The 26,544-nt window shown below is 47.9% G+C and overlaps 10 protein-coding genes across 10 annotated transcripts; 4 read left to right on the forward strand and 6 right to left on the reverse strand.

Moving 5' to 3' along the window:
- Positions 1-1,944: 1,944 nt before the first annotated feature.
- Positions 1,945-3,091, forward strand: TRV_07712 (uncharacterized protein; the record flags this gene model as incomplete). Its single annotated transcript, XM_003018216.1, has 2 exons — positions 1,945-2,016; positions 2,060-3,091. 2 exons carry the CDS (start codon positions 1,945-1,947, stop codon positions 3,089-3,091), a joined length of 1,104 nt encoding a protein of 367 aa, XP_003018262.1.
- A 583-nt stretch (positions 3,092-3,674) lies between these two features.
- TRV_07713 (uncharacterized protein) lies at positions 3,675-4,995 on the reverse strand (the record flags this gene model as incomplete). The annotated part of the gene is made up of 5 exons (XM_003018217.1): positions 3,675-3,943; positions 4,012-4,409; positions 4,488-4,580; positions 4,640-4,818; positions 4,921-4,995. 5 exons carry the CDS (start codon positions 4,993-4,995, stop codon positions 3,675-3,677), a joined length of 1,014 nt encoding a protein of 337 aa, XP_003018263.1.
- Positions 4,996-5,535: 540 nt separating this feature from the next.
- Positions 5,536-6,879, reverse strand: TRV_07714 (uncharacterized protein; the record flags this gene model as incomplete). Its single annotated transcript, XM_003018218.1, has 4 exons — positions 5,536-5,922; positions 5,949-6,300; positions 6,355-6,478; positions 6,633-6,879. 4 exons carry the CDS (start codon positions 6,877-6,879, stop codon positions 5,536-5,538), a joined length of 1,110 nt encoding a protein of 369 aa, XP_003018264.1.
- Positions 6,880-7,907: 1,028 nt separating this feature from the next.
- TRV_07715 (uncharacterized protein) lies at positions 7,908-10,656 on the forward strand (the record flags this gene model as incomplete). Its single annotated transcript, XM_003018219.1, has 2 exons — positions 7,908-10,327; positions 10,386-10,656. 2 exons carry the CDS (start codon positions 7,908-7,910, stop codon positions 10,654-10,656), a joined length of 2,691 nt encoding a protein of 896 aa, XP_003018265.1.
- Positions 10,657-11,041: 385 nt separating this feature from the next.
- TRV_07716 (uncharacterized protein) lies at positions 11,042-12,702 on the reverse strand (the record flags this gene model as incomplete). Its single annotated transcript, XM_003018220.1, has 3 exons — positions 11,042-11,219; positions 11,346-12,424; positions 12,478-12,702. The coding sequence occupies 3 exons, from the start codon at positions 12,700-12,702 to the stop codon at positions 11,042-11,044; spliced, it is 1,482 nt and encodes a 493-aa protein (XP_003018266.1).
- A 377-nt stretch (positions 12,703-13,079) lies between these two features.
- On the forward strand, positions 13,080-13,622 carry TRV_07717 (uncharacterized protein; the record flags this gene model as incomplete). Its single annotated transcript, XM_003018221.1, has 1 exon — positions 13,080-13,622. The coding sequence occupies one exon, from the start codon at positions 13,080-13,082 to the stop codon at positions 13,620-13,622; it is 543 nt and encodes a 180-aa protein (XP_003018267.1).
- Positions 13,623-13,738: 116 nt separating this feature from the next.
- Positions 13,739-16,116, forward strand: TRV_07718 (uncharacterized protein; the record flags this gene model as incomplete). Its single annotated transcript, XM_003018222.1, has 4 exons — positions 13,739-13,960; positions 14,127-14,204; positions 14,338-14,457; positions 14,506-16,116. The coding sequence occupies 4 exons, from the start codon at positions 13,739-13,741 to the stop codon at positions 16,114-16,116; spliced, it is 2,031 nt and encodes a 676-aa protein (XP_003018268.1).
- Positions 16,117-16,446: 330 nt separating this feature from the next.
- Positions 16,447-19,025, reverse strand: TRV_07719 (uncharacterized protein; the record flags this gene model as incomplete). Its single annotated transcript, XM_003018223.1, has 3 exons — positions 16,447-18,094; positions 18,159-18,365; positions 18,550-19,025. 3 exons carry the CDS (start codon positions 19,023-19,025, stop codon positions 16,447-16,449), a joined length of 2,331 nt encoding a protein of 776 aa, XP_003018269.1.
- Positions 19,026-19,690: 665 nt separating this feature from the next.
- Positions 19,691-23,079, reverse strand: TRV_07720 (uncharacterized protein; the record flags this gene model as incomplete). The annotated part of the gene is made up of 6 exons (XM_003018224.1): positions 19,691-20,496; positions 20,560-20,958; positions 21,018-22,004; positions 22,042-22,334; positions 22,411-22,805; positions 22,984-23,079. The coding sequence occupies 6 exons, from the start codon at positions 23,077-23,079 to the stop codon at positions 19,691-19,693; spliced, it is 2,976 nt and encodes a 991-aa protein (XP_003018270.1).
- Positions 23,080-25,269: 2,190 nt separating this feature from the next.
- TRV_07721 (uncharacterized protein) lies at positions 25,270-25,930 on the reverse strand (the record flags this gene model as incomplete). Its single annotated transcript, XM_003018225.1, has 2 exons — positions 25,270-25,804; positions 25,890-25,930. 2 exons carry the CDS (start codon positions 25,928-25,930, stop codon positions 25,270-25,272), a joined length of 576 nt encoding a protein of 191 aa, XP_003018271.1.
- Positions 25,931-26,544: the final 614 nt, after the last annotated feature.

Consider the following 26,544-nt stretch of genomic DNA (forward strand, 5'->3'; position numbering starts at 1 on the left):
CTGCAGCAATAATCCTAAGGCATTGATCGTCATCCTCGAAAAGAACGTCTAGTATCCCCCTAACTCGGCCGTTAGGACCTAAATCTCATAGAAGGGCTAGCTTATAAGGACATCCTACCGTATCCCATCCGGCATAGATATAAGAAAATGTTTGTTTTTGTCAAATTGAAGGATCATTTCCATTATGAATTGCCCGGCCTATATTGCATTAGACGGCTTGCTTTAGTATATGCGATTCATGGGAGCGTATACCCATTTCCTCGGCGCCGGGTGCTTTGCGCGTGTAAAGCACTGCACAAGCTGAAAACAAATCTTCTGGCAAAGAACTGTTTTACGTCGGTGAGCCGTTGAAATAGCCTCTTGACTCAATTTCTGGCGCAGGATATCGGACAATTCAGCCATTGAGTCCTGTAATAATTATTAGAAAGGGGTAACCTGACAGAAATTTAGATACCTACAAGAAGTAGATAAAGACCCCTTTCCCGGTGCACACATGGTGGAGCATGTAGGAAAAGAAGAAAGATGCACTGGAAAGATACAATGTCAAGTCTGGAACAGTGTCTCCGGCTTGGAGATTCTGCAAGTATCTGGACGAGCGTGTAGAGGTCATCTTGGCGCAGACACGGAGTAGACTGAAGGATATCGTTGACAATGCTAATAGGTATTCTATGGGTAAATCATCAGGTCCAGCCAAGGAAAAACAATAATATGGTCACAGAACAGGCTTGTATCAACTAACATCACGATATCACTCCTCGTTGCGCGTCGGACTGCTAGTTGAAGGTACGTAATTAGCCTGCTGACAGCTGGAGGTTGTTTTGGCACACCCAAGTGTGCCTGCGGTCTCATAGCCATGCAGTAGGCTTCCTTTGAGTCTTTTTAAAACAGCACACGAAGGAAACCTTTAAGAAAACTAGATCGAGTAGACGATCTACTCTGGATGCTCGAAAGCAAAGAAGGACAAAGGGGCCACAAACTACATCTTACGCAGTCAATCTTGGAAGTCGTAAGGACGCCCGTGTGGCAGAATAACCCTCGGCCCCAAAGCGGCAGGCGGTGTCATCTGTATTCTATGTCGAGCAACCATCTCGAGAGACAACACCAACTATCGAACATCCTCCCTGTCATCGCCTGCAGATGAAGCCAGAGAGGTACCATGCTATGTTACGCGATCGATAGCACAGATTTGGCGGGATAAAAGAGGATAATAACCCTGGAGAGGGTGATTTGGCAGACGGTCGTCAGCAAGGGAGCAAGGCAGTCGCCCAGGTAGGTAGGTCAACCATTCTTCATTCTCACAAGTCAGAGGTTTTGATATTAAAACAGAGTAACTAGCAGGATGACCATCCCTGAGGCCGGCGAGCGCCAAATGTTGGAAGGGTCTGCTGGGTTTCCCAGACCGTCCAACAATATGTGGAAGCATTAGGTGACTTTCCAGAGTTCGTGCTGGATGTTGGACTAGTTAGTTACTGACACTGCAATTGTGGCGGATACTAATGACTTTTCAGCTCGGCCCCTGTCGATGGATCGAAAAGAAGGGACACCAAATTAGACGACATCCGGAGTAACCGGGGCGTTTCGCAACTCCGTCTGGACAAGCAATCAAGGCGGAGCGACGAAACTAGCCAAGGCTCAATAATATGTGTGATGTTATTTACTTCCGGTGTATAAACGTTGTTGACTGTTGGCCCGAGTCCGACGGATCTGAATCTCCATCCATGCCGGTCAGACGGGCTAAAATTTCGGACGAATCTAGAGTCAAACACCAACAATTAAACATCGTCTTTTTGCTTACGAGCTGGCATGGGAGCCTTGCCTCGTCCCCAACACCTAGTTATGGCGCAGCAGATGTCTATAAATATTGGACCTCAGTCGGCTTTCTACATATACGCATAACTCTTGATAGAAGTACACTCAATCAGAAACACGGTCTGCATTATGACAATGAAAGAAGCCCCAGAGGACAAACGAGCCGAGCTCGAGACACAAGCTTCGATTGGTGCGGCATGGGATTTCGTCTGCTATCAAACGGCGGCTGTCCATCAACCAACCGCAACAGCCAGAGATTTCGATAATACCGCATACATCCACCGACAGACAACATGCTGCTGCCCATGACGAAGCAATTAGCATCCATGCCTTGGAAGCAGAGCGAGAGCTCATTTCCGAAGAGCCTGACAAAAAGGCCCTCCTGGAGGAGGAGGAAACCCAGAAGACTATCCTATACCTCGCATATGGATCAAACATGTGCGCCCAGACATTCCGCAAGACCCGCAAAGTCACTCCTCTTTCACAAGCGAATGTCTACGTCCCGAACCTCTGTCTTACCTTCGATCTCCCTGGAGTTGCATATCTCGAGCCATGCTTTGCAGGAACACAATATCGTGACCAAAAGACCGGCATGCCGATTTACCCTGGAAAACCGCAGAGCCCAAGTGATGGAGAGGGTCTCTGGCATAAACCACTTGTTGGAGTTGTATATGAGGTTACCATGAAGGATTATGCGCGCATAATAGCTACAGAGGGCGGCGGAGCGTCCTATGTTGATGTTGTCATTGATTGCCATCCATTCCCTGAAGATTATGATCCTGCAAAGCCGGTACCTGATATACCGGATACGGAACCTTTTAAAGCACATACTCTTCTCTCGCCCGCTACTGCTGGAAAGAGCCATCGCAAAGGTACTGAAAAGAAATCGTCACTATTTAACGCCAGATTTAATAGAAGCCGACCTAATTATGCCCGCCCTTCGCCACGTTATATGAAGCTTCTAATCACGGGTGCAGAGGAGCATGATCTACCAGCAGAATATCGACAATACCTTGCATCTGTCGAGCCGTATCGACCTACTACCTCCAGGCAGCGTGTAGGCCAATTTATATTCGGTGTCGTTTGGGTGCCGCCGCTTTTGCTTAACCTGAGGCTCAATGCAATTTTTGCCAACGAGGATGGGAAAGCGCCAGGATGGCTAGCTGTATTCCAGCGATATATCTTTGCAGGAGCATGGGTGACTTATGATTATGCTTTTAAGTATATATTTGGAGACGGCGAAAGGACCATTCCTCAGCGCACAGGCGTGAAAGTAGAATGATCACCGCGATTGTAGCATAATAATAATAGACCAGTAGCGATAGACTTGTCTTGTATGCAATACTATTTATTTACCAGTTAGTTACACTTTCCCACATTATTAGTTTGGTTAACATAAAACCTTCACTGGCCCAGGGCTATTATACTCTGAGGCATTCAACTGTTAAGTAGTAAGAGACAAAACGCTTCACTCAAAGCCGAGTGAAATGAGTCTGTATAACCGACGGTTAACTGGATGCCAGTATTCCCTCGAACTGAATGAATACTCAATACAGTAAGGAGTCGATGCGCCTATGACTGAGAGGAGCACTGGAAGGGACAAAGGAAAGAGCAATTGTGGTTCTAGACGTGGAAAAGGAAAGGAAGAGCACAGTTTATAAATACATAAGATTGATAATTTCACAAAACTTAGCCCTGATTTTATGGTCACTCCCCAGTCCTCCCACTCTCTAAAGATGCGGAGAAAAATTTGAAAAAAAGTATGAAGCATGTGTGGTATGGGGGGTTAGGGTACAATCACAAAGTATTCAGAGATGGTCGGCATTGGCTTTATTTCGGTAGTTAGCCCTGGACTCGTATCCTATTTATCGCCGAGGGCCAATTGGTGGGTTGTAGACAATCTTTCTTGTTTTTATAGTGGCCCACTTGTATCGCTTGACCCAGACACTGATGGCAAAGAGAGTGCTGAGAAGGACTACAGCCTTCATGCCCATCTTCTTTCGATCATCCATCTCGGGTTCGGCAGCCCAGTTGAGGAACTCAGTAACATCCTTGGCCATTTGGGAGGTGGTAGCAGGGGTTCCATCTTCATATTCGACAAGACCATCGAAAAGAACACGGGCCATAGCGATTCCTGTATTCTTCATGTGAGTATATAGCATGTTACGGCGTTAACGTCAATAATTTGTTTGATATTCATACCTGTACCGGGGAAGTAGGGGTTGAAGTTCAATCCTTCCTGAACGCTGGCGCCAGCTGGGGGCTCCTCAGGATAGCCGGTCAAGAGCGAGAAGATGTAGTCGCAGCCACCGTGTCTGCCCTTGACAATCAAGCTGAGATCTGGGGGCAAGGCACCGTTATTGGCAGCTCTGGCGGCTTCGTCGTTCTTGTAGGGAGCCGGGATGTAATCGGACAGCTTTCCAGGACGCTTCTCAATCTCACCCTCGTCGTTGGGCTCGGTGTCGTACTCGTGTTCCTCAGCCATTGCCTTCATCTCGTCGACAGTGTGCATGACACCAACAAATGATCGCCATGGGACACGGCTGAGAGAATGGCACTGAGCACAAACTTCACGGTAAACGAGGAAACCACGGCGAAGGCTGTTCAGATAATGAAAAGATCAAATTAGACAAGACCTGGGCGAGATAAGTTGCGGCCAGAGGAATCGAAGAACTCACGCTGCATGATCGAAGGTCTTGAGCCACTTGCTGTGTTCCCAAGGGTACTGGGTAGCGTGGAGACTATTTTTGATATCACGCCTGTTAGTGATGCTACATTGAAATATCGAACGTTTCAAGGTCAATTGAAGCAAGTAGACAGTGTGGCATACCCCTCCTCAGCAGGAGTCATGGCAAAGGCTTCATCTCCATAGAGATGATAATACCAGGCCATAGAGCCGATGGCAGTGGCCGTAGCTGCCGATGCGGTTAAGGTCAGGTAAAATGGAGACTGTGTTTGCGAGCCAGAAGCGGTGGAGGACGATCTCTGGGAGGAAGAGTCAGCGGTGATCTACAAAATTCCATGAAGAGGCCGTCATATAGAGAACTGTATGCTTCGACAACAGGCGCAATGGCTCTCTGTTCGAGGAATGGGTGAGGTGGTGCAATGTACCTTTGCAGCCTGCTGGAAGCATTGCCTGGAGATGGCCTTCGACGGCACACTCCGCAAGACAGATCGGGCCAACATCCTGAGGAAAGGAGAATACCCCGATGGACGAGACGATGAGCGTAGATGGGGCGAGCGGTTGCGATGAATCCGATGTATGGGAGTGCGGTTCGCTCCTGAAGGCAGGTCAGACTTTCTTCCTGGTCGTTCGAAACAATCTTTGGTGAGCGGTCCCGTGATTGGCTCGCGGCGTCGGGTCGAATCAGCGGCCCTCTCATTGGCCAGCTGTGGTCATGTGATATGCCCTGGCTCCTGGTTGTTCCGATGCGAGGACAAAATTCCAGAGGTAGACCTTATGCGTTGACAGCGATATAACGAACTAGGTAGATAACTACACGATTGGTATATATGGTGGTTATGCTATGCTGCCTATTTTGACGTTTGGCCCTGGCTTGGGTACTTCCCTCCCGCCTCCCGCTTCGCTTTCCATTCCTCTTGGACTCCACGCCTCAACGCTACCAACGCCTGGTCGATCGTACAGACTTCATAGCTTGTATAAAGGACAAGAGATAGTGCAGGAATGCGCCGAAGAGACCGCCCGCTGAGGCCCTAGGAAATGAATTAAAAGGGGACACGAATGCGCTGAGAGTGATGTATATTCATGTCACTTACGACGCTCACTTGTGCAATGTCAGCTAGTTGTTTTGGGATGGATGATGGAAACAGTTGATACCATAACTGCATCTCCCCATAAGTAGGTAGTACGAGGCACTCGGCAGGCTCGATAATGTACTTGAGCTCCGTGGCTGTGTCAGTTGGATCAACTGGGGCAACGTCGAATCTTGATCCTTCTATCAGACCACATTTACTCAAGCTCTCTAAACAGCTCCTGAAGATCTCATATACCCCAATTTCTGAAGGTGGTGGAACGAATTGTTTGATATCAACCCTGTCAAGGAACGCTGAGTCCTGCATTGATGTTAATACGACATTATAAACCTTTTTATCCTGCTTTGTGGCATCGGATTACTCACTAAGGCAGAAAGGAGATTGCTTGTGCAGAGCACGATTACATTTGGGTGCTGTCTTAACCGATCCAAGGACATGAGAAGAGAATTAACAGCTCTCATTGCATCAAGGGGATCATTTCCACTTAATGTTTGTTCTCTCTGGGCCGTCATGGTCTCAACCTCATCCATGAAGACACAGACCAGCGTATCAGGCTCGTCCTCTAGCATGCTTTCCACCATGCTAAACATTTTGGCCACCAACTTACCACTCTCGCTGAAATATTTACTACCTAGAGAATAAGCGTTGATCTCGACTAATTTACTCTGAGGGAACTGTCTCCCTAGGCGAATTGCTAGCTTTTGGGCTAATGAACGGCTACAAATCGTTAGAGTTAATGGTTTCCTGGGTTGTTCCACAGTTACTACATACCACAGGCTTGTTTTCCCTGTTCCAGGGGGGCCATATAGAAGAATAAGGCGGTTCCAGGTGATCGTTCTGGGATCAAGCTTGCGCCACGAAAATCCGACTAATACTCCGTCATTAGCTTTTGTTGCTAATTATTTTTGGTATGGAGAAGATACTGACGCATTCGACTGACTGCATGAAGCAGATTTGTATGTATCTGCTGGTCAAACAAGAGTCTAGAAAGTCAACCCATGTAACCACGCTTTACAAAACGCCTGGTATGTCGTACGATTCCCAGATACCATCTAGTTCCTTGTTTGGCAATGGCATCACCCGTGCTTGGGGAGAGTATTCATCTTGTTTCTCACCGTCATGGTCCTGCGATAAATTCTCGGGTTCAGAGGCACGGAGTTGATACGCTTGGATGTCTAGGTTGACAACATCTAAACGAATCGTCTCGCTTTCACATTGCATTCCGGAGCACTCTATCACCCTGACTGAGTCAAGATACGTTGAATGAGGCCCTTTGAAACCGCCTGTATGGCTCATTCTATTAGTTCCACCACAAATGGCTAATTGATGAATTTCGGTACCAAAGGTTCGTATCTCCTGCCCTATACTTAGCACAGCAAAGTTGTCGATAAGCCATCGCGCAACTTCGTCGCGTACCTAAAACAGCCCAGAATCCTCAGTCAGCGAGCCAGAAAGCTATATATGTTGCTCAGGCGGTGCCTACAATATCGGTTCTCGTGATAGTCCCACCATCAGTGGTGCTCAGCCTTGCCTCGACGTGAAGTATTGGGGTATTTATTGCCCTTACAACCGACTGCCCCATTATCCTGCCTATTGAAGAACTAACAACTATTCGTAAAGCTCAGCGTAAATAAATAACGGACAAATAACTGGAGATTGTTATAGTAAAGAGTCGTTGATGAAGTCTTCAAACGCGACTTTGATGTTCCCAAAAGGGACGAAGTGCTTATACTGCCATGAACACTTCTGTTACCGCCTTCAACGTCATTTCTCCTTCTCTCTTCACACACTTACATCATCACAGGCCATGTGTATATATTATCGAGATACTTGTACTATAACATATCATCTTCGGTCATATATTGCTAGAGAAATTCCGTCCTGTTGATTGCATTATCGCCCCAGAAGTAAGCAAGGCCGAGCCTCAAATCACGTGGAAGATCGAGGATCAATGAGTTAGTTAACTTGTTAGTTAGATAGTTGCTAAGTAGTCGATGCATCATGATATCTTTGATAAAATCGATTTGTAGCTTGATGATCAAGAAGCTACGATACATTCCAACACTTACAACTAATAAGTGGAGAGCTAGCTATAAATATCATGCCATCATGATAACATGGTCTCCTCCTTTTGCCTCCACTTGATCGTTGTCGCTAACTTTCTAGGGGAACAATTCTCAAGCCTACCCCCGTGTCCTATGACTGGTGATTGTGGATGATACTCGTTATTTGCAATTTAGGTCAATGTGAAAGCGGAAATACACCTATATATATATATCCGAAGTCCCCTCATACTTTCCTGATTACAGTATTTCGCGGCCACCATGACAAGTTCCATCAAGCAAAGACCAACTTCAAAGGTGCCTCGGACACCAAGAAGGGATGTACTTGCACCATTGAAGCTAGCTCAGATTGAAGTGGTGAAGCCCTTACTTCCTGCTGGTATGCCATGGACAGCATGTTTTATTGATCTGCTTTATAGTCATAATACTAACGTGATAGTTATAGAAATCATGGCCTCAATCCTTGACTATCTTTCCCCCACCGACCTTATAACCGTTGCAAGAACATCAAAGAAAATGCACGAGATGGTGTACGATGACACAAGATGGGTCAGATTCCTAAAGCAGATAGGATGTTGGAATGAGGCGGAAGCAAGGAGTGCGGCAGAGGGCTCAGAAAAGGACGCTGACCGCCCGCATGGCGGGAAAACACGCTCCAGGCCTACAACAACTGAATTGGATTCCCACAAATCTAATGGTAACATTACTGATACCGGTGGATTTGATATCGTCGAATTCAATGCCGAGGTTGAAGCTGAAATCACAGGCCCCTTGGCTGCGCTCCGAGATGCTCGCTCGACTCGAGGTAGAGCAAGGGAGGAGTACGGGAAAATTCACGAGTCTCTAAACCCCTACTACCAGGATATCATAAAAATGGAGAACCCGACTGATTCCTCGGTTTTCAAGTCCTATGATAAACCTGAACAGCAAGCCTTGCTATTGTCAGAGCTCAACCGTTTCTCGAATGTTGATATGGGCCTTGGGTCTACAGCGCGCAGAAAGAAGTTGACTAATGTTATATCCGTATTTGAGAGGGCTGCTTTACGAGAGTTCAAGAACGGTTATGAGAATGGGAATTCTGATGATATAATGCCGCGTTATGCGCAGGTTTTAACCACCCTTAATGGAGGCGCGGCAGCTGTTGAGTTATTGATTTATCAAAATCATATAATCAAACAGAAAGCAGATTTTGGAAGCCCCATGGACGGGTTCGATGCAGATACAGGCACAGTGTCCCTCAATCACACTCATGCGTTTTTGACTAGGCTCAGTGTGGCCTTCAACGAGGAGGCAACTTACATAAATCGATGTTTTCCGAATGGTCCAAACGTATCGTCCTTATTTCTGGAAAAGATATGTAAAGACATACTTTCTCCATACTTTCTTCCTTTGCTTGACCTTCTTCAATCTACGAATAAGGCAGCTTACATCCAGACACTGCCGGGAACATTCACCCAATCATTGAACTTTATCCGAGAGCTGAACCCAATCCAGGTATCTAGTGATAAATTCAAGGAACTGGCTCGGGAAGCTATCGAACGAACTTTTGAGCCTCACGTTGACCTGTACCTTGCAGAGGAATTGGACCAATTTCGGCTACACTCAGAATCAATCGTTGGCGATTGGGATAGACAGCTGTCTGAACAAGCCGCCAGCACGGAATCACTATACATGTCCAATATACATAACCGACAGGCTGATAAACGTGACTTCCTAAGCTCGTTTACTAAAGTGATAATGGCCCCAGTGAATATGATCCCAGGTCTATATAAAAGCACGGAGCCAAAAAAGGGCGGAGCTAACAAGGCAATGGCTAAGGCTACACAGTCGTCTAGCCGTTCATCTGTCATCCTTGCTCCGCCTACTCCTCCCACTCCAGCTGAACTTCCAACGACGGAATTCGCAGCTAAGGCAGCGATTATGAATTCTAAACTAGAGGGCATCCGGAGCCTATTCAGCATTGAAGTCGCACTGAACCTAGTTCACGCTGCGAAGTCAAGCTTGGAAAGGACCGCACAATTTGTGGGTCTTAAAGGGGGGTTGGGAAAAGCTGCACAAGCTCAGTGCGAGGCTATCTTTGTCTCACTTCTTGATAGTCTGGGACATCGCCATGTCATTGCCGGTTTTGACAGAGCTGTCAATCATCTATCGGAGTATCGTCCTCGCAAACAGGCTGAAGAAAAATCCGGTGTTGAGCCCCTTGTTACTTTTCTGGAGTTAGTCAACGTGGGAGACTTGATCCTCCAGATGTTAGACGTATTTTATGAACAGGAACTGGTTGCGGCTGGCTTGACTGACCGGAATGATTTTCTTGACCCGGCTGTGAAGGGAAAACGGAAATTTGAACAGAAACTTGATGAGCGAGTTGCTGCAGGGCTAAATAAGGGAATTGATGTGCTAGTGGAGGAGGTGGAACATCTTCTGGCCACCAAACAATCGATTGGGGATTTCCATCCTGAAGCAGTTGATCCATCACAGAGAACAGCCGATATTGGTCCAAGTGAGGCTGCCAAAGCCATCGTACAGGTCATTTCGTCCCACACGAGAATGCTTATTGGTGGAACGGACAAAAGCACATTGGATGTGTTCAACCAGGAAATCGGTCTTCGTCTTTTTAATGCACTTTGCAAACACATAAAGCGGCATCGAATCAGCATAGAAGGTGCTGTCAAACTTATAAGGTTTGAATACCCTAACTTCGGAGTGGTTTAACAAGGGAAGACACTAATAGTTAAGCAGTGATATGAACCATTACTTCGGACTCATCCAGTCCATGAGAAACGAACAGCTACTCCTTTATTTCAAAGCCCTAAGAGAACTATCTCAGGTTTACCTAATTGATACCTCAGACTCGAAGGAGATAGCTTCTATTATCTCAGATGCCAGCCGTTTTCATGGGATCTTCCGTGCTGAAGAAGCCTATGAATTTGCTGAACGACGAGCTGACTGGTACCAAGTCAAAAATAGCGTTGAGAAAGCCATGTATGGCGTTGGATGCTCTGTGATGTGACGCCCTCTCTTGATCTCCGGGTTAAATCTTCAGCTTCGTGTTCTTCTTCTAAGATTTACCTCATGTTTCAAAGCTGTGCTATGTTTGAGAAAAACTTCTGCACTATATACTTCTCGTTTCCAAGTTATGGGAGCCTACATGACAGGTTTTTGAAGTGTCTAAATATTCCATCTGCCGCAACTGAACAACAATTGCCTAAAGTGTGAATCCACCCCGAGGTAATTGATAAACAGTATTATCCAGATAGCTCCAGTTACTGCATAATCATGAGATGAAAGTAACTAGTATCTTAATAGTTGTTAATGTGACTAACTGATCGCCCGACTCGGCTGGTGCTCTTTTCGGCCACAGGAACAATTGTATCTACAGGTTTTCCAGCAAGTTACTAATGCCTCCATATTCGTACTGCTTTGTCTCTTCCTCCACTTCCGACTCTCTCTCCATCTGGGCTCCAGTCAACTGCATATACCTCATCTTGATGGCCAGGTAAGTCCATAGTCAGCTTCCCTGTTCGGACATCCCAGATCTTCAAAGTAGTGTCCTTAGAGGAAGAGACTAGAAGCCTAGAGTCTGCAGAAAAGCAACATTGATATACAGGGCCAACATGGCCGCGAAGAGAAAATATAAACCTGCAAGATCACGGTTAGGCCTATCTGCTTCATAGAGTAGGGTCGATACCTTATACTTACTTCCCATCTCGAGCATTCCACAATTTCACATGGTTATCAAAACTGGCAGAAGCAATATATATTCCGTCTGGGGAGAATGTGACATGATTGACCTCCTTTTGGTGGCCTAACATTCGAGCAACCGGTTTGCTTGATGCCTCTGGGTCCCATAGAAACATAGTGAAATCATCACTTGCAGAGACCAATTTTTCGGATATCTTATTATTGACTGTGGCGGCTTTTTCAAACCTCTCCTTTGCTAGTTTTATCTTTTCCTCTTCCTTATCTGGTGGCTTTTGGTTGTGTTCATTGAAGGATGTACGAAGGACGAAATCCGTTGATAGTGCTAGATGGTTGACACGGTGAGTATGGGAAGATAGCGTTTGTATTAGACTCCCGCTCTCTGAATTCCATATTTTGATGGTCTTGTCGTGAGAAGAGGTATATATTTTACCAAGGCCACCCCATTTCACACATGATACGGATCCCTTGTGGCCCGTTAATACAGTTTCAATTCGTCTGGACACGACATCCCATATTCGGACCGTTGAATCTTTAGATGCAGAAGCTAGTCTGGGTTTCCCAGGACTTTGTAGATGATATGGCTCCCAGGCAAGACCCATAATCCACTTTGTGTGCCCTTTCATGGGTGCTCCTAGGGCTTGACCCGTACGAGGGTCCCAGAGCCTGACGGTATTATCCATGCTTCCTGTAGCTATTATGTTGTCGTTAGGTGACCAACTTACGGCCAGAACCCAGCTGGTATGGCCTTTAAGCGTATGGAGGGGGGTTCCCGTATCACAATCCCATACTCGCGCAGTGGAATCACCACTGCCTGACACCATCCGCGAAGACGATGATGAGGCAAAAGATGTTGCTAATATAGCTTCTCCATGTCCTGATATTGAAGCAGAGCATCTTGATGCAACTTTGACGCGGAATACAGCTTGTGGAGTATATTGTAAATGGATGATGTCCTCAGTTGTCTTTATACCAGGTTGAAGAAGAGAGTGGTACAGGTCGGATGAAATATCAATTACATCCCCATCCTTATCTCCTTGCTTGTATGTGAATCTATACGGAATCCTTTCGTGATCATCCTGTTAAAGCATTAGTAAACTCAGAGTCCCGAAGGTATTGCGGGGCAACATACATGTCCTTGAAGCGTATTCAGTAGGATCTCTAAATTCTTCACCGTTGCATCGCCCAAAGGAACGGCCACGGCCGGGCCGGAAGCAGTCCCAGTAGACTGGTCAAAAAATTGGACTCGAACACTTCCCAAATCCTCTGGGATTGAATCAATTTCCTGTTGTTGTCGTGCTTTTTCATCGATTTCGCGCCGTTGGCGTTTACTAGGGGGAGGCAACACTGTTGCCATTTCGTTTTTGTGTTTTTCTGCCCCCTCTGATGGAATCTTGATCAATCGCACTCCAAATAAACGTCGAGAGAGTAATGAAGGAAAAAAATGGTTTATCTCGAGCTAATCTTATCGGCGGCTGCTTGTCACGTGTAGATAAGATCCGATTCTAACGTGAAAGTCTCAGCACAGTTTTCTGTCCAATGGGAACCCTTGAATGTAGGATTACTATTAAAATAGACTTTGTATCTGATTATGTAATATCATACGACATCTAAAAATGGGAAAAGGAACGACCCCTCGACGAAGACGTTAACCTCATTCAATGTCGAGAAACACTGGGGAGAAGCTGGCGTATCTCGTTATCTTGAAGGCGTGGAATTAACATTACTGTCGAAATGTCTAGTCGCACTTCATCTACCCCTTTATACCCGTTTACACCGGATACCAGGTCCACCCGCCCAAGTACCAGCAGGACGGCTGTCGGAGGACATCGAGTAACTCGACCCGCAACAGCAGCAACTACTGCAGCATCCCGGGAGATTATATGTGCTATAAGTGAATCCAGGGGCATCTCTCCAGCCGTTGGATTGGCTTTTATCAACTTGTCTACATCAGAAGCTGTTCTTTCACAGATTTGTGATACCCAGACCTATGCTAGAACAGTCCACAAGCTTGCCGTATTTGAACCTTCGGAGGTGCTCTTTATGAACACTTCCAAAGAACCTCTTTCAAAATTATATGCTATTGTTGAGGAGAACCTCCCCCAAATCCGGATCATTACATTCGATAGGAAACACTGGTCTGAGCAGAACTGTCATGACTATGTTGAGCGATTAGCCTTCAAAGAAGACACGGAAACCATCAAAATGGCTTTAGAGGGCAGTTATTTCTCTGCCTGCTGTTTCGCAGCTGTATACACCCTCTCTGAGTACCTCTAGACGCAAGCACCGGCTGATGAACCCTCAAGGTCTTATCATATATCGAGCTAGAACTTTCAGTGACTTTTGCACCCCACTCTCTCAGACTAAGATATGAACCATCTGAAGGGTCTATGATGATTGATTTAGCTACTATTGTCTCATTGGAACTTATTCAAAACTTGCAAAATGCAAAGTCAAAGGACTGTCTTTTCGGCATACTGAATGAAACTCTCACACCCATGGGTGCCAGGCTACTGAGAAGTAACATCCTACAGCCTTCTACTGAAGTTTCTAAACTAAACACCAGATATGATGCTGTCGAAGAGTTGTCATCAAACGAGGGAATGTTTTTTGCTGTTAGACAAGGTTGGTCTCCAATCCCGAGCATCTGCAGGAAACTAAGAAATATACTATATAGCTCTCAAGCCATTTGTTGACTCCGACCGAGTACTCACGGCTGTATGCTATAATCACCCCTGCCCAAAGACTAGAGGCGTAGTGATACTAATATTCAACCGTTAGTTGACGGTTATTCCAACGAAGCCAAGCTTTTTATTTGCTGAACAGTCTATTAACAACGTCATCATGCTGAAAACATTCGTATCTTGTATACGGCCCATCCATGAAGCGTTAGCTGGAGCAAAATCCAGCCTCTTAGAGACAATACGTGATGCAAGTAGATGAGCTTATAACCAATGTTCTTGATATTTGACCCCTCTAACAATGAACACAGCTATGCTCTCCCAGGAACTATGACCCTGTTCAAACTATTCTCAAGCAAACGCTAAACGACGATGTTAGATACCAAACAAGTGCCCTCGATTTACGCAATCACAGAACTTACGCCGTCAAAGTGAGTGATTAGGTATATATGAACTTCTTTCAGGTCCTAACGGTATAGGCTGGAGTTAACAATCTTCTCGACGTTGCAAGACAAACCTACAAGGAGGCCAATGACGATGTTTCAGAGCTATGTTCTCGTCTTACTGGTAATGTATATATTCGTCGTTGCTATCAAAGATTGCGACTAACTTGCATAGAGGAGTACAATATCCCATTGGACTTGAGGTTTGAATCTGGCCGTCACTATTATTTCCGTGTAAAATCCACCGATCTCCAAGGTGTGGTACTGCCAGATATTTTTATCAATGTTTATCGGAAAAAAGCATATGTGGAATTTCAAACCCTGGACCTTGTCAAGATGAATCAAAAAATAACAGACTCCCATAACGAGGTGGTTAGCATGAGTGATCAGAGCATCCAAGAGCTTATAGATGACGCTAGGTCTCAAATATCTAGCTTGTTCCGTATCAGCGAGGCAGTTGCTCTACTAGATATGATTGCAGCCTTTTCCTACCTACATACAATACAGGATTATGTGCGCCCCGAAATCACAGATACTCTCGCCATCAAGGCCGGAAGGCATCCGATTCGAGAGAAAATCCACTCAACAAAATATATACCCAATGATGTTTACGCCTCATCACAGTCCCGGTTTCAGATAATAACTGGCTGCAATATGAGTGGAAAAAGTACGTATATCCGGTCGCTTGCCCTGATGGCAGTAATGGCGCAAATTGGAAGCTCTGTTCCTGCGCAGTATGCCTCATTCGCGATTGTACATCAACTGTTCGCTCGCGTATCAACAGATGATAACCAGGCTACCAACGTGTCGACCTTTTCCACTGAGATGAGAGAAGTGACATTTATTTTACGGAACGTTGACTCAAAGAGTATGGTTATAATAGACGAACTAGGTCGTGGAACCGCTTCAGCTGATGGGCTTGCCATCTCAATTGCTATTGCGGAAGCTCTACTGGAAACTCATGCCTTAGTTTGGTTCACTACCCATTTCCATGATTTACCAAGGATTATGGAGCATCGCAGCGGAGTTATAAATTTGCATCTTGCTGTTGATATGTCCGACCCGAGGTCCAAAATCACTATGCTATATAAAATAGTTGATGGATATGTACAGGAACAGCATTATGGCCTCGCACTCGCCAGAATATTCTCTTTACCTCCATACCTTATACAGGTAGCCGAGGAAGTGTCAAATCATCTTGCTCTGGCGGCACAAAATAGAGCAAAGTCTCCTGCAATTATTTCTCTGGCCAAACGGCGCAGACTCCTCTTGACATTAGGAGAACAGCTGATGCATGCTCACAAAGGGACCATGGAAGATGAAGCACTTAGAGAATGGCTTCTCAGGCTCCAAAGGGAGTTCACTTTACGGATGACGGATATCGAAGCCGAAACAGAATCTAACATAGGCGACGGCGAAACTTCACCGGAACCCAGAGAAACTGAAGAGTCCCAAGAAGACCACGAGCATATGGAAGCCGTGTCTCAGGTTTCCAGCGAATGGCTTCCCATCATACCCATAGATCCAATATCAAACCTCAAACGACCTAGAGGTTCAGCCAGCCATTCTTTCGGCAATAGTGAGCTGCTCCTAAATATTGACAGCGGGAAGTTAGACACTACTCACTCTTGTACTTCAAACGAGTAACTAGTTCATCGAAAAGCATGGTAATATGTTCCTCGGGATGTTACTGTATTACAGGTGTATGATATGTATATTATTTTTAATACTCGAGTTTGTATTTGCTATGGTGCGAGATTATGAGCTAGGCAGCTAAAACATGGGATATGTACACTTTTCAAAGCTATGTCAGGGAAATTGCTTGCTTCTTAAGTACTCGTGAACAAAGAAGAGAAAGTAAAGGGAATAAAAATCTCACTGGATGCACCTGATTTCCGAAGCGACACGCTCAACAAACGCAGCATAAGATAAGAATACATTTTCTGATGCAGCTGCATTTCCAATGAACCCATCCATTTAGCCAAAATGGTAGAGAACTTGTTTCCCTTTTTTACCCTTCCCTTTTTTATCTTGAGAAGCGGACAAATCTGATTCTGCAGGTGTTGGGTCACTTGATAAGCCCCAAGCAGAAGGCCTAGCACTGGCAGCATTTCGATCATCCCATCTCACAGTTCCACGAGTGAGACCGGCCATAAGGGTATTCGGCTTAGGAGCTGCTGGAAGGGCAGGGAATGCATTGGCATCTCCAGCAACTTTTGGCCGTGAAGCAGAAGCCGAGGGCCTAGAGCCAGAGCTGCTTGGGCCAGAAGATATGGCAGGCGTTGTTCCCCATGCATTGCCTCCTGGAGTGGCTTTTCGACCGGTAGTATTGCTAGAAAGTGGAGGAAATGGGTTAGAAGTGGTGTTAGAAGGAAGTATTCCAGAGAGTCTGGAGTTCTGGCCGGAGGCTGATCTGGAGGACTGCGTTGTAGATGATTTTAAACGTAATACTCTTTTACCTGAGCCAAATCCGCTGGCAGTTCCAGTGTAAGGGGTTGTTCCACTTGGCCCTGGAAGTGCTGGATAGTCTTCATTGATTGCACGCCAGTCATTCCATGCTTTTAGAAGGCCCGTACGTTTATTCTCGTCTTCATAGATATGAGCAAGCTCCTTTATTAGTTTCCCCAATTCTACTGAAGACGTATCGAAGAGCGAAAAGAATGCTTCTATGAGCTCGTTGGCTCCAATGGCGTTGCTTCGGTACTGTGAGACCTTTCCTCGGAAATCGTTAATTTTCCTTTGGTCATTTTGGAGAAGAGAGCATGCGCGGTCCATAACGGCTGAGTGTGCTGCCTGTCTAGCATGGTCCTGCGGTGTTACTGGGGCTGTCGGCTGTCCAAGATCAAGTGCTTCTATAGAAGGTAGCCCTGAATTTTGTGTTGCTCTCGCTGCGGGTGTAGCTGCGGGAGTAGACCTCTGGGTAGTGGGAGCGGATGAAGTTGCTGTAGGTCGCGAAGAGGTAAGTTGCCCACCAAATGTTCTTGTAGAAACTGACTGGGAACTTTGAATAGCCATCTGGCGCTGGTAAGCAAGTTCGTCTCTCCGTAATGGCTGGGCACTAGATTGCGGAATTGGTTCAGAATTAGGGTCACGGCCTCTGCCAGCTCCCCTACCGTCACGACCGTCACGACCATCACGACGCTGGCGGGTTGGTTGGTAAGGAGATCTATAATCAAATGTTGACATGTCCACCAGCCTGGCATCCCTCCTTGCATCTTTTGATAACCCAGAGGGATGAGCTTCAAGTTGGTGTGCTTTGAGGTCCATTTGCGAGTCAAAAACAACAAACTTCTTATCCAAGCATTCTTTATCAAGGCACAAGAAGTGGTCCTTGCTGAAGTGTTTCTCCAGTGCATCGTAATCAACATAGTATTGCGGGTTGCTGCCTCCAGACCTCCGATCACAGATGTGGCATCTCTCGTGTTTGTCTCTGCAATGTGAGTAGAGCTCATCGTCTCCGTAGAAGCGTTGGCGACAGAATCCGCATTCCGGATGCCCCTTAAAACCACTTTGATCAACGGCACCAGGGTTATCATCACCATATCTTTCGTGTTTTCGTAACAACGCAGGTGTAAATAACTCATGCTCGTGGGTGAAAACTTTCTTATTCCGTGTACAAAGATCACTATTAATCTAATTAGTACGGACGTGCTCCACGTTTCTTTGACTAGATAGATGACAGAACTTACCACATCACCTTAGCATGTTTACTTTTGACATGGCGATGCAAGTCTGGCCACCCAAGACATGCGACATCACAATCACTGTCCGGGCAATTGTATCGGAGCAACAAGACGGTGTCCTCAAAGATGTCGAAGTGCTCATATTTTATCCCCAGGTTATCGTCAGAACGATCAAAATCAGAGTTGGTAAATTCCTCGTATCTTTTTGTGGGACTGTTGGTGAATATAACAAAATCGGACTCGGTCTATGATCATAATACTGTCAATACTCCGCCATCAAAACCGAAGGGCTGTATGCAGACTTACTCGACAATGAGCACAGGCCTTGGTCTTGTAAAGTGCTCTCAGCCTAAGGGAGCAGATATGACAAGTCCTATGGTTACAAGGCGCCACTGACATATGGTCAATCTTTGAGGCACAAATGAAGCATATCTCGTTCTCGTCAGCCTCTTCCTCTTCTCCGGCCGCAGAACCTCCAGCTTTCTGCGCCGGCTTCTCTTCGCCCTGCGAACGTTTGGCATCTCCGGTCAGGCGAACACCGGAGGTGCCAGTGCCCTCAGCACCCGCTCCTGGCGGCTCACTGCCGTCGTCATGTCTGCCATCTCCATCCTGCGTTCGATTTCCTCCACGTCGTGGATTCCTCCCCCCGCGTCCCTCGCTGTGTGCGCCGCCGCCTCTGCCGCGACCTCTTCCGCCACTCCCTCCCTGGTTATGTCGACGCTGCTGCTGGCTAGGGTCAACGTGAGAAGAACCACCTCCAGTAGCTGTGGTACCGCCTCGTCGATTGCCTCTGCTGCCTCGATTGCCTCTGCCTCTGGTTGCTTCTCTTGATTGAGGGGTGCCCGATGGGTTTGTTGTAGCTTGGTCTGCCATTATCGCAAAACACGGGTATGATATGAGTCCGGGAGAAGGAGAGTATATAACGATCGAGGAAAATCTTCGTTTCTATGGGGAGAGAAAGCAGAGAAAAGCTGCGCGGCGCCCTGGGATGCAGCGTTCAATTTTGCAGTTATATTTATTTAGTTTAACTAGTTGGTTAACTAGTTAGCCAGCTGTTTCTCCAGGCGCTGTTCGGGTTCTTCCCGCTGACTCATCAACTCGGGCTTGCCATGATTCATTGTGACTCTTGCAGAGGCTTTTGAGGGCTGGAGGGAGTCAGAAACAGTCAGAAACGGCCCCTACGAACGGAAAGGAGAGAAGGACATAGTCAGAGAATGCGTCAGGTGCTACATTGAGGCGAAAGTAAAAAAAGGTAGGAAAAAGGCAGTGGAATTAAAATAACTAGTAACTAGTTGGTTGGTTAGAAGTGTTCTGTTATAGCCTGTCCCATCTAAGCAAAGCCTGATGCTTGGTTGAAATATAATAGCTGCTGCCTTGGTTGCATCAAGCATAGAGGGAGCTTGTCGCCTATTATTTATTGTTAGAAAATATGTAAATACTGTGCATCGTATAAAAATGGACATTTGATCTGCCGTTGATCATCAAAATATGTAAAGAAAAAAAGGGGGAGAGGATGGGCTCTGCAGGGCCAAAAGCGCCTAGTAAAACACCTTTTCCTCCCATATAGGCGGTTTCATGCCGACCTTATCCCACACCACCTTGTTCTTCTCGTCAAGATGAGCTTCGTTGTCGGTCATGGGTATAATGGTGCTGGTAAGCTCGACCTCCTGTCGACTTACACCCCCGGCATCTCGTGGGATCCAGAGAAGGGGCGGCGGGCTGTATACACAACTCGGGTAATACGCATTGTCCGAGATATGTTCGTCGTAGGGGATAGATGGATCCTGTCGTATCTTCTCCCGCAGCGCCGCGTAGTTAGCATATATGCTGGGATGGAAAAGCCACCAGCGGAAATTTTTGAGCTTGTCCCATATCGAGTCAGGCGCAGTAGTAATCTCAGCTAGAGTCAATGTGCTCTGGCGTCGAGGTAAGAATTCCTTGCCACTGGTCATGCTTCGGGACAAGAACTCAGGCTTTTCAAGATCGCTTGGCGTTGTACACGTCCAGTCGTCTTCGTTGTTGAGGGTGTGAGGTAATGCGGAGAGCAAAGGTGCCAGTGCTTCATTTAGAGAGATGTGACATAGTGCTGTAAACGCCGTAAACATGCCCATCAAGACCATGGGGCCAATCGCCGCACGGATGGCAAAAAGTCCAAACATGCATACTTCTGCTAGGTAAACGCCCGTTAACACTTGTTGAAGTGCTCGGGGATATACCAGGCCCTTTGTGTCGATAACAGGTTCGTACACGAATAGCAGGTTATATCGATAGGCCTGGTATACCAAATAAAGCCCAAGAGCAGAAAAGCCAAGGACCAAGGGAGCTATACAGCTGTAGGTGATTGCTAGAACGTTCCTTTATGTTAGATTACCAAAATATATCAAGGAAGGATGACAGCTCTGCCTACCTATAACAGTCATATTTGTGAACACCGGGAACACTGTCCCCCACCATACTCCAGTAAGGGCAGCCCAGCGTGAGTATAACTTTCGAGGCGTAGAGTCAAAGAAGGTCCGAAAGAACTTGAAAATCAGGAATGCGATGACTTGTACCACAGCCCCCGAACTCAGCATCAATCCTTGGAAAAGGAAGTACGAGATGTAGAAATTCGTAGCCTTTGGTAGGTTCTTTGCCAGTAGGTCCTTGGCCGAGAGTGGGTTTTTGATAATTTGACTTGTAGCTGCAGACGCCGCGGATGTAATGGTAGTTACCAGGAATACTTGCACTACCTGGAAGCAAAAATGTGCATTCTGCGTGAACAGCTCTGCTTTAGCCGTTGAGGGGACACCCGACTGCCTGGCACACCCTAGATCAACAACGTTAGGACGAGGTCGGTTTACAAGCTCAGGTTCAGGAGTTTCATACATCTCATAATCCAGGGAACTGCTGCCATCAATATAGCTAGTCCTGCTGCAGGAAGAAGGCCACTTATTATTCCCTTGATGAAAGAAGGCAGTTCATTCACGAACTTGAGAAATTTGAGAAGGTTGGTGAGATAGGTGATGTTGGAAATTGATCCAATCAGGGCGGATGGAATGGACCAGAAGATAATCATGACGGTAATAAAACCTTGCATGGCAAATTTTCTGACGATTCTTTGGTACCATGAATAGCGTAGTGCAGGCCAGAGTACCTGATGTGGTGGTATTCCGATGAATCGAGGCGTCATCTGGGAGGGATGGTGATGTGAGAGCGTTTGGTATGCGATTTGGGCTTCTCGCTGGGTGGTGAATTCCACAAAAACTCCACCTACAGTCTTTGCTTCGCCGACTCGATGTTCTTGTTGCAAATCCTTGACCCTTGGGATAAGTGTAGCAAGACGAGAACGCAGGTCTTCAATTATATCGACCTTTTCGCCAAAGAAGTAGTGGGCTAGTCTTGAAGGGCGCTTAACATTCAATAGCCAAGGAGCCTGGTCGAGATCGGATTCGTTACTGTTCTGCTTAACCGCAGCTTGTTCCAACGAGACTTCTGGGTCTCGGCCTTGTTTCTTCAGCGCCTTCAGGCGAGCAGCATGCGCAGCTTTAACGTATCTAGTTTCGGCATCTTCGAGGCTATATGCAAGTCTATCTCGCTTACGAACAAGCCTCGCCAGCTTTGAGGTATCCTCTGATGTCCAGACACGCTTGACTGAGTCACCGAATATTTTGGATAGCTTCGCCTTGTTCTGGTAAGACTGCGGAACAGACATGAACAACACGGTCCGGGAGGAGATCCGGTCAGCATATAGCGGCGAGAGCAGGTAGGCTTGTCGGAGAGCGGCATAAAAGATGCTTTCACGACAGACCATGAGGAAGACAACCCCTACCAACAAGTTAGAAAGAGTAATTGGCGACCCCTTGTAATCGGTCACTGGGTATCTAAACAAGGGAGACTAGTATTCGCTCACCAAAAAATATCCAAGAGACAATTGTGTGTGCATAGTACCGCTTGGGATTAACAACATTGCTGAAGGTGAGGAGATCCAGCTGGGTATTTCCCGCGCCTCCTGTGATATTTACGGGCATCAAGATAGGCCAAGTGATGCAACATCCAATGAAGCTCAGTAGGGACATTTTCTTGAGAAACCGAAGGAAGAAATAGCCATCTAAGGATGAGTGCCGGAGAACGTGGCTATCTGAAAGGCGGATAAAATCCCCTATCCAGTTAATGAACCCATAGGGAAGTTCCGGGCTTCGTTCACTGTTCAACAATTCATGCATTAGATATAACATTTCATTCCGCATACCCCTGATGTAAAGGATCAACCGCAACGTACTGGTCATGCATATGCCCTAGGTATGACCTCGGGGAGTAAAATCGGCGTTGGGTTCGACGGCAGATGAGGAATATCAGGAAACAAACAACAGCCAGGATAAATGCGGGAAGGAAAGTGGAAAGCAATGCCATTCCAGACGTAGACGCCGTTATCCCCACAGTCTGGAGTGCATCCGACGTGGAGGATTTGTTACTTCCTCGTGCTGATCCAATATTTGGATCATTGCTTGGATCCTTTTGATGGTAAGTCATTAGTTGCATGTCCACCCAACTTATGAATATATATATAAAAGAGAGAGAGAGAGTGTGTGTGTGTGTGTGTGAGAGGGAGAGCCCCAGGAAGAAGGGGAGGGGGTTGCAGGAGAGTAGAAGGAAGTCATACCAGCACACCTCTGCCTATGAGGGTACTCATTGCGACAAGATGCTCTGAAGACCACTCCATCTTCGCTTGAGAGGCTGTTGCCTTTGCAGATGCGACAGATTATTCGAAAACTCAGCACATTCTCCGGTGAGAGCGCCTCCTATGTCATCATATTTTTAATCTGCCTACAGTCCCCGGACGGTGCAGTCAAACATCACTGATGAGGGGGTAACGGGAGGGGAGACACAACCGTTCGGTCTTATGAAGCAAAGCAGTGACATTGAAGAGTCTGGGGAAGAAGAATGTCATTGTGTGTCTCTGAGAGAGTGGAAGAATGGCTTCGACTCTGGCTGGCTTCTATGAGCTGTCATATATAATTAAGTGATGGGCTCGCTTTTTTGGCTCCAGCAAGCCATTTTTTTCCTCCTCATCAAAGGACCCAGCAAGGGAAACCCCCGAAGAGTGAGGGACAACCAGCTATTGGATGATAGGCAACGCTCCAGCCCGCTGCTGATATGCGAGAGCGAATGAAACGCTCGATCGGCTGCTCCATGGCGCAGTGCCGCACGGTAAAAAAGAAACCAGAGCCAAAGCCAAAAAGAATAAGCAGTGTGGGACAGGGACACCCGGGGCCGACACCATTGGCCTCCCTACACTACTGGCTCTGCGGCGAGCGATTGACAGCCCCAGCGTTCCTCGCTTGCGCAGGGCAGGTGGCCAAAAGTGAAGGACTAGAACCCGTGGAGAGCTCGACACGTCTAGGCGGAGAGCACGGCGGCGGGCGAGACAAAATAAAGGGACCTCGACCCTCCCCCCGGTGGAGGACGTATTCAGGGAAGTTCGAGCCATCAACCGATCGTGGGGGTGGGAAGGGCCTGGACGGGGTTGCGTTATCTGGGCGAATGGCAAGAGGCGGCTGATGTGTGGCCTGCATGTCACAGGCCGAAGCAGAGCCGTGAATGTGAATATGATAACTAGTTATTATAATAATAACAATAATGCTGCTGCTATTATTGCCTGCGGCCGGGGGGTGCGGTCCTCGTTGATAGCCAAAGCTGTATGTTTGATAGACCGGCCGAGTGCTGGATATCCTGTATATCCATCCGCCGTTCTCTGGATCTCGCAAGAGCAGCGACTGCCAGAACGAATATAGCACATCAGTCGTATCGTATGGTCAATTCTCGGGGGTGAGGCCCTTTTTTTTCGATAGACGGTGTCCGAGATGGCTCCGTGGGATGATGATGATGATGATGATGATGATGATGCATATAAAAGTCGGCCAGCACAGCAAAACCCACCACCACAAGACGAAAATGCGTACGCAGCTCGTTGCACAGCAGTAACCTTGGATAACTCGGGCTTTTCCCTCAGCTCATGCAAGCGTCCATCGCATCTCTCGCGGATTGAGGCCATCTCACACCCGGGGGGGGGATGTCATCCGCCCAGTGTCACCGCCGTAGTAGATGTGCGTAGCCATCCATGCAGTTGCCGGACCGCCTGTACTCTCTAAAAGACGGCCCTGCCAGCCATGTAGTTAGAGAACCGTCAGGCAATAGTCGAGGCCCCAGACGATGGGGACACCAGGCCAGGCCATGCCACCTCGCCGTCGTCTTCGCCGCGTTGTCCCCCGTCGTGCCTCCAGCCGGGACAACCCTATATCAACATTATATCAACAACGTCCCCCCCCAGAGCCGACATCGAGCAATCCAGCACCGCCATGGAGAAGACGGCCGGCGTTTCGGTAGCTACTGCACGGCGCCAGGAAGAAAGAGGAGGAGGAGGAGGAAGAAGAAGAAGCTGAGCGAGAGATGCAGCGAGGCAGAGAATCAGCGAGAAGACGGGAACGAAGAGCCCGGCCGTCTGCACCGTAGGCAGCTCTCGCCCTGGATCCTCGCATCGAAGCCGTCCGTCTTTTTGTTTTTTCGCATCGCCATCTCAACGGGCCCCCAGGCACAGCAGCGAGTATCAGATTATCCTCTCGTATTCCTCCCCGGATGGCTTGGGCGGCCGGACAAAACATGCCTGGGAGATAGGTAGCTGACCGCCCCCAGTTCCCTTTTGTCCGCCGCAACGATGGAGCAGCAGCAGCAGCAACAGAGCCAGCAGCAGAGCCAGCAGCAGCAGCAGAAGCCGGCCAAGTTCCACTGCCAGTTCGAGGGCTGCAGCCGCTCGTACCTGAGGAGCGAGCATCTCAACCGCCATGCGCTGATTCGTGTGTGATCTCTTCTCCTCCCTGTCCTGTTTCCTCTCTTCTGCTTCTGTGTGCGAGCGAGCGGCGAGTTAACCGGACGGACAGACAAGAAGGGCGCCTTTCTCTGCTACCTGTGCCAGAGACGCTTCACCCGCAAGTAGGTAACTAACCGCCCGGCCGATGAGAGAGAAGAGCAGAGAACCGCTGGGGAGACAGAGACCGAAGGCTGACCTCGCGATGCCGGCGACAGCGACCTGCTCAACGCCCATCTGCGGCGCCATGAGAAGCGCAAGTCTGCCTCCGAGGGCTCAGACGCTGCCCTCGCGCCGCTCTCGCCCTCGCCCTCCGCCGGCAACGCCAACAGCAGCAACGCCAACAGCAACACCAGCAGCAGCAGCAGCAGCAGCCTGGCCGTCGTCGCCAGCAGCTCCCCGGCGGACGCCAGGTCCTCGCCGGCCACCGCAGAATGGCATCTCGAGCAGCAGCAGAGCCAGGCGCCCGCAGCCTACAGCGACGTCGGGCGTCCTCCCGTGGCCCATTTCCCGCCCATGGCGCCTCTCACGCTCCCGTCGCCCTCGCCGCGATCCGATCCCGCCAGCCATATCCATATATACAACAGCAGCAGCACCAGCAGCAGCGGCAGCGGCAGCGGCAGCAGCAACAGTACCAGTAACAGTAACAGTAACAGTCACGGCCTNACCCCCATGCTCCGCCGCAGGGCTCAATGGGCTCCCTGAGCCATCTGCCACACCTGCTCGGCCAGCACCAGCACCAGCACCAGCCGCATCAGCATCAGCATCACTCCCACCAGCCGTACCTGGCCATGCCCTCGCCGTTCGACGACTACCCGTGGCTGTTCCACAGTACCAGCCTCTTCGATCTGCCCTCGGACGACTATCTGAATCTTCATTTCGGGGATACTACTGACCATACATCGCCTCCTGTATGTTGTCTGATACGAATGGCCATGCTGAGCGTTTTATATGTCCAAGAAATATCATGAGCCTGTTCTTTACTAAAAAATACGTTGCAATTGCCCCCAGGACATATACCTTCCGTCTATCGGTTCGAACTCCCCCCAGCATGAGGCTCCCCAGATCACGGCTCTCGACCATGAGAGGATACTGAACAATTGCCCCGTACGTATTAGTATTATATGCACACATCATCTCTCTATCTATTTGTCTGCGGCATCGGAGCTGACGTCAAGTTAGGATCTATTGAATACCCCTTTAAAGGACCATATCAGAATGAACCACATTCTCCGTTGGGCATTGGATTATTGCGATATATACATGCCCTTCTTCCACCGGCCAACTCTCAATTTGTCCCGATCCCCCCCTGTTTTGCTCCTCGCATTGTGCAGTCTGGGAGCGTTTCTCAGCAAAACACAGGAGTACTATGAAGTGGGTAGACTGCTTCACCGGCATGTGTGGTCTCAGACTATTGAGGTGGGAAAACCAGACCTGTCTTCACTCTACTGAACCTATCCTTGAATACACTCAAGCTGACAATTTATCAATAGAAACCTCTTATGAGTGCAAGGGTCGAAATGCCTTTTATACAGACATTGTTCGTTCATG

This window comes from Trichophyton verrucosum (assembly GCF_000151505.1).
Source record: "Trichophyton verrucosum HKI 0517 chromosome Unknown contig01100_1.f1.exp, whole genome shotgun sequence".
NCBI lineage: Eukaryota > Fungi > Ascomycota > Eurotiomycetes > Onygenales > Arthrodermataceae > Trichophyton > Trichophyton verrucosum.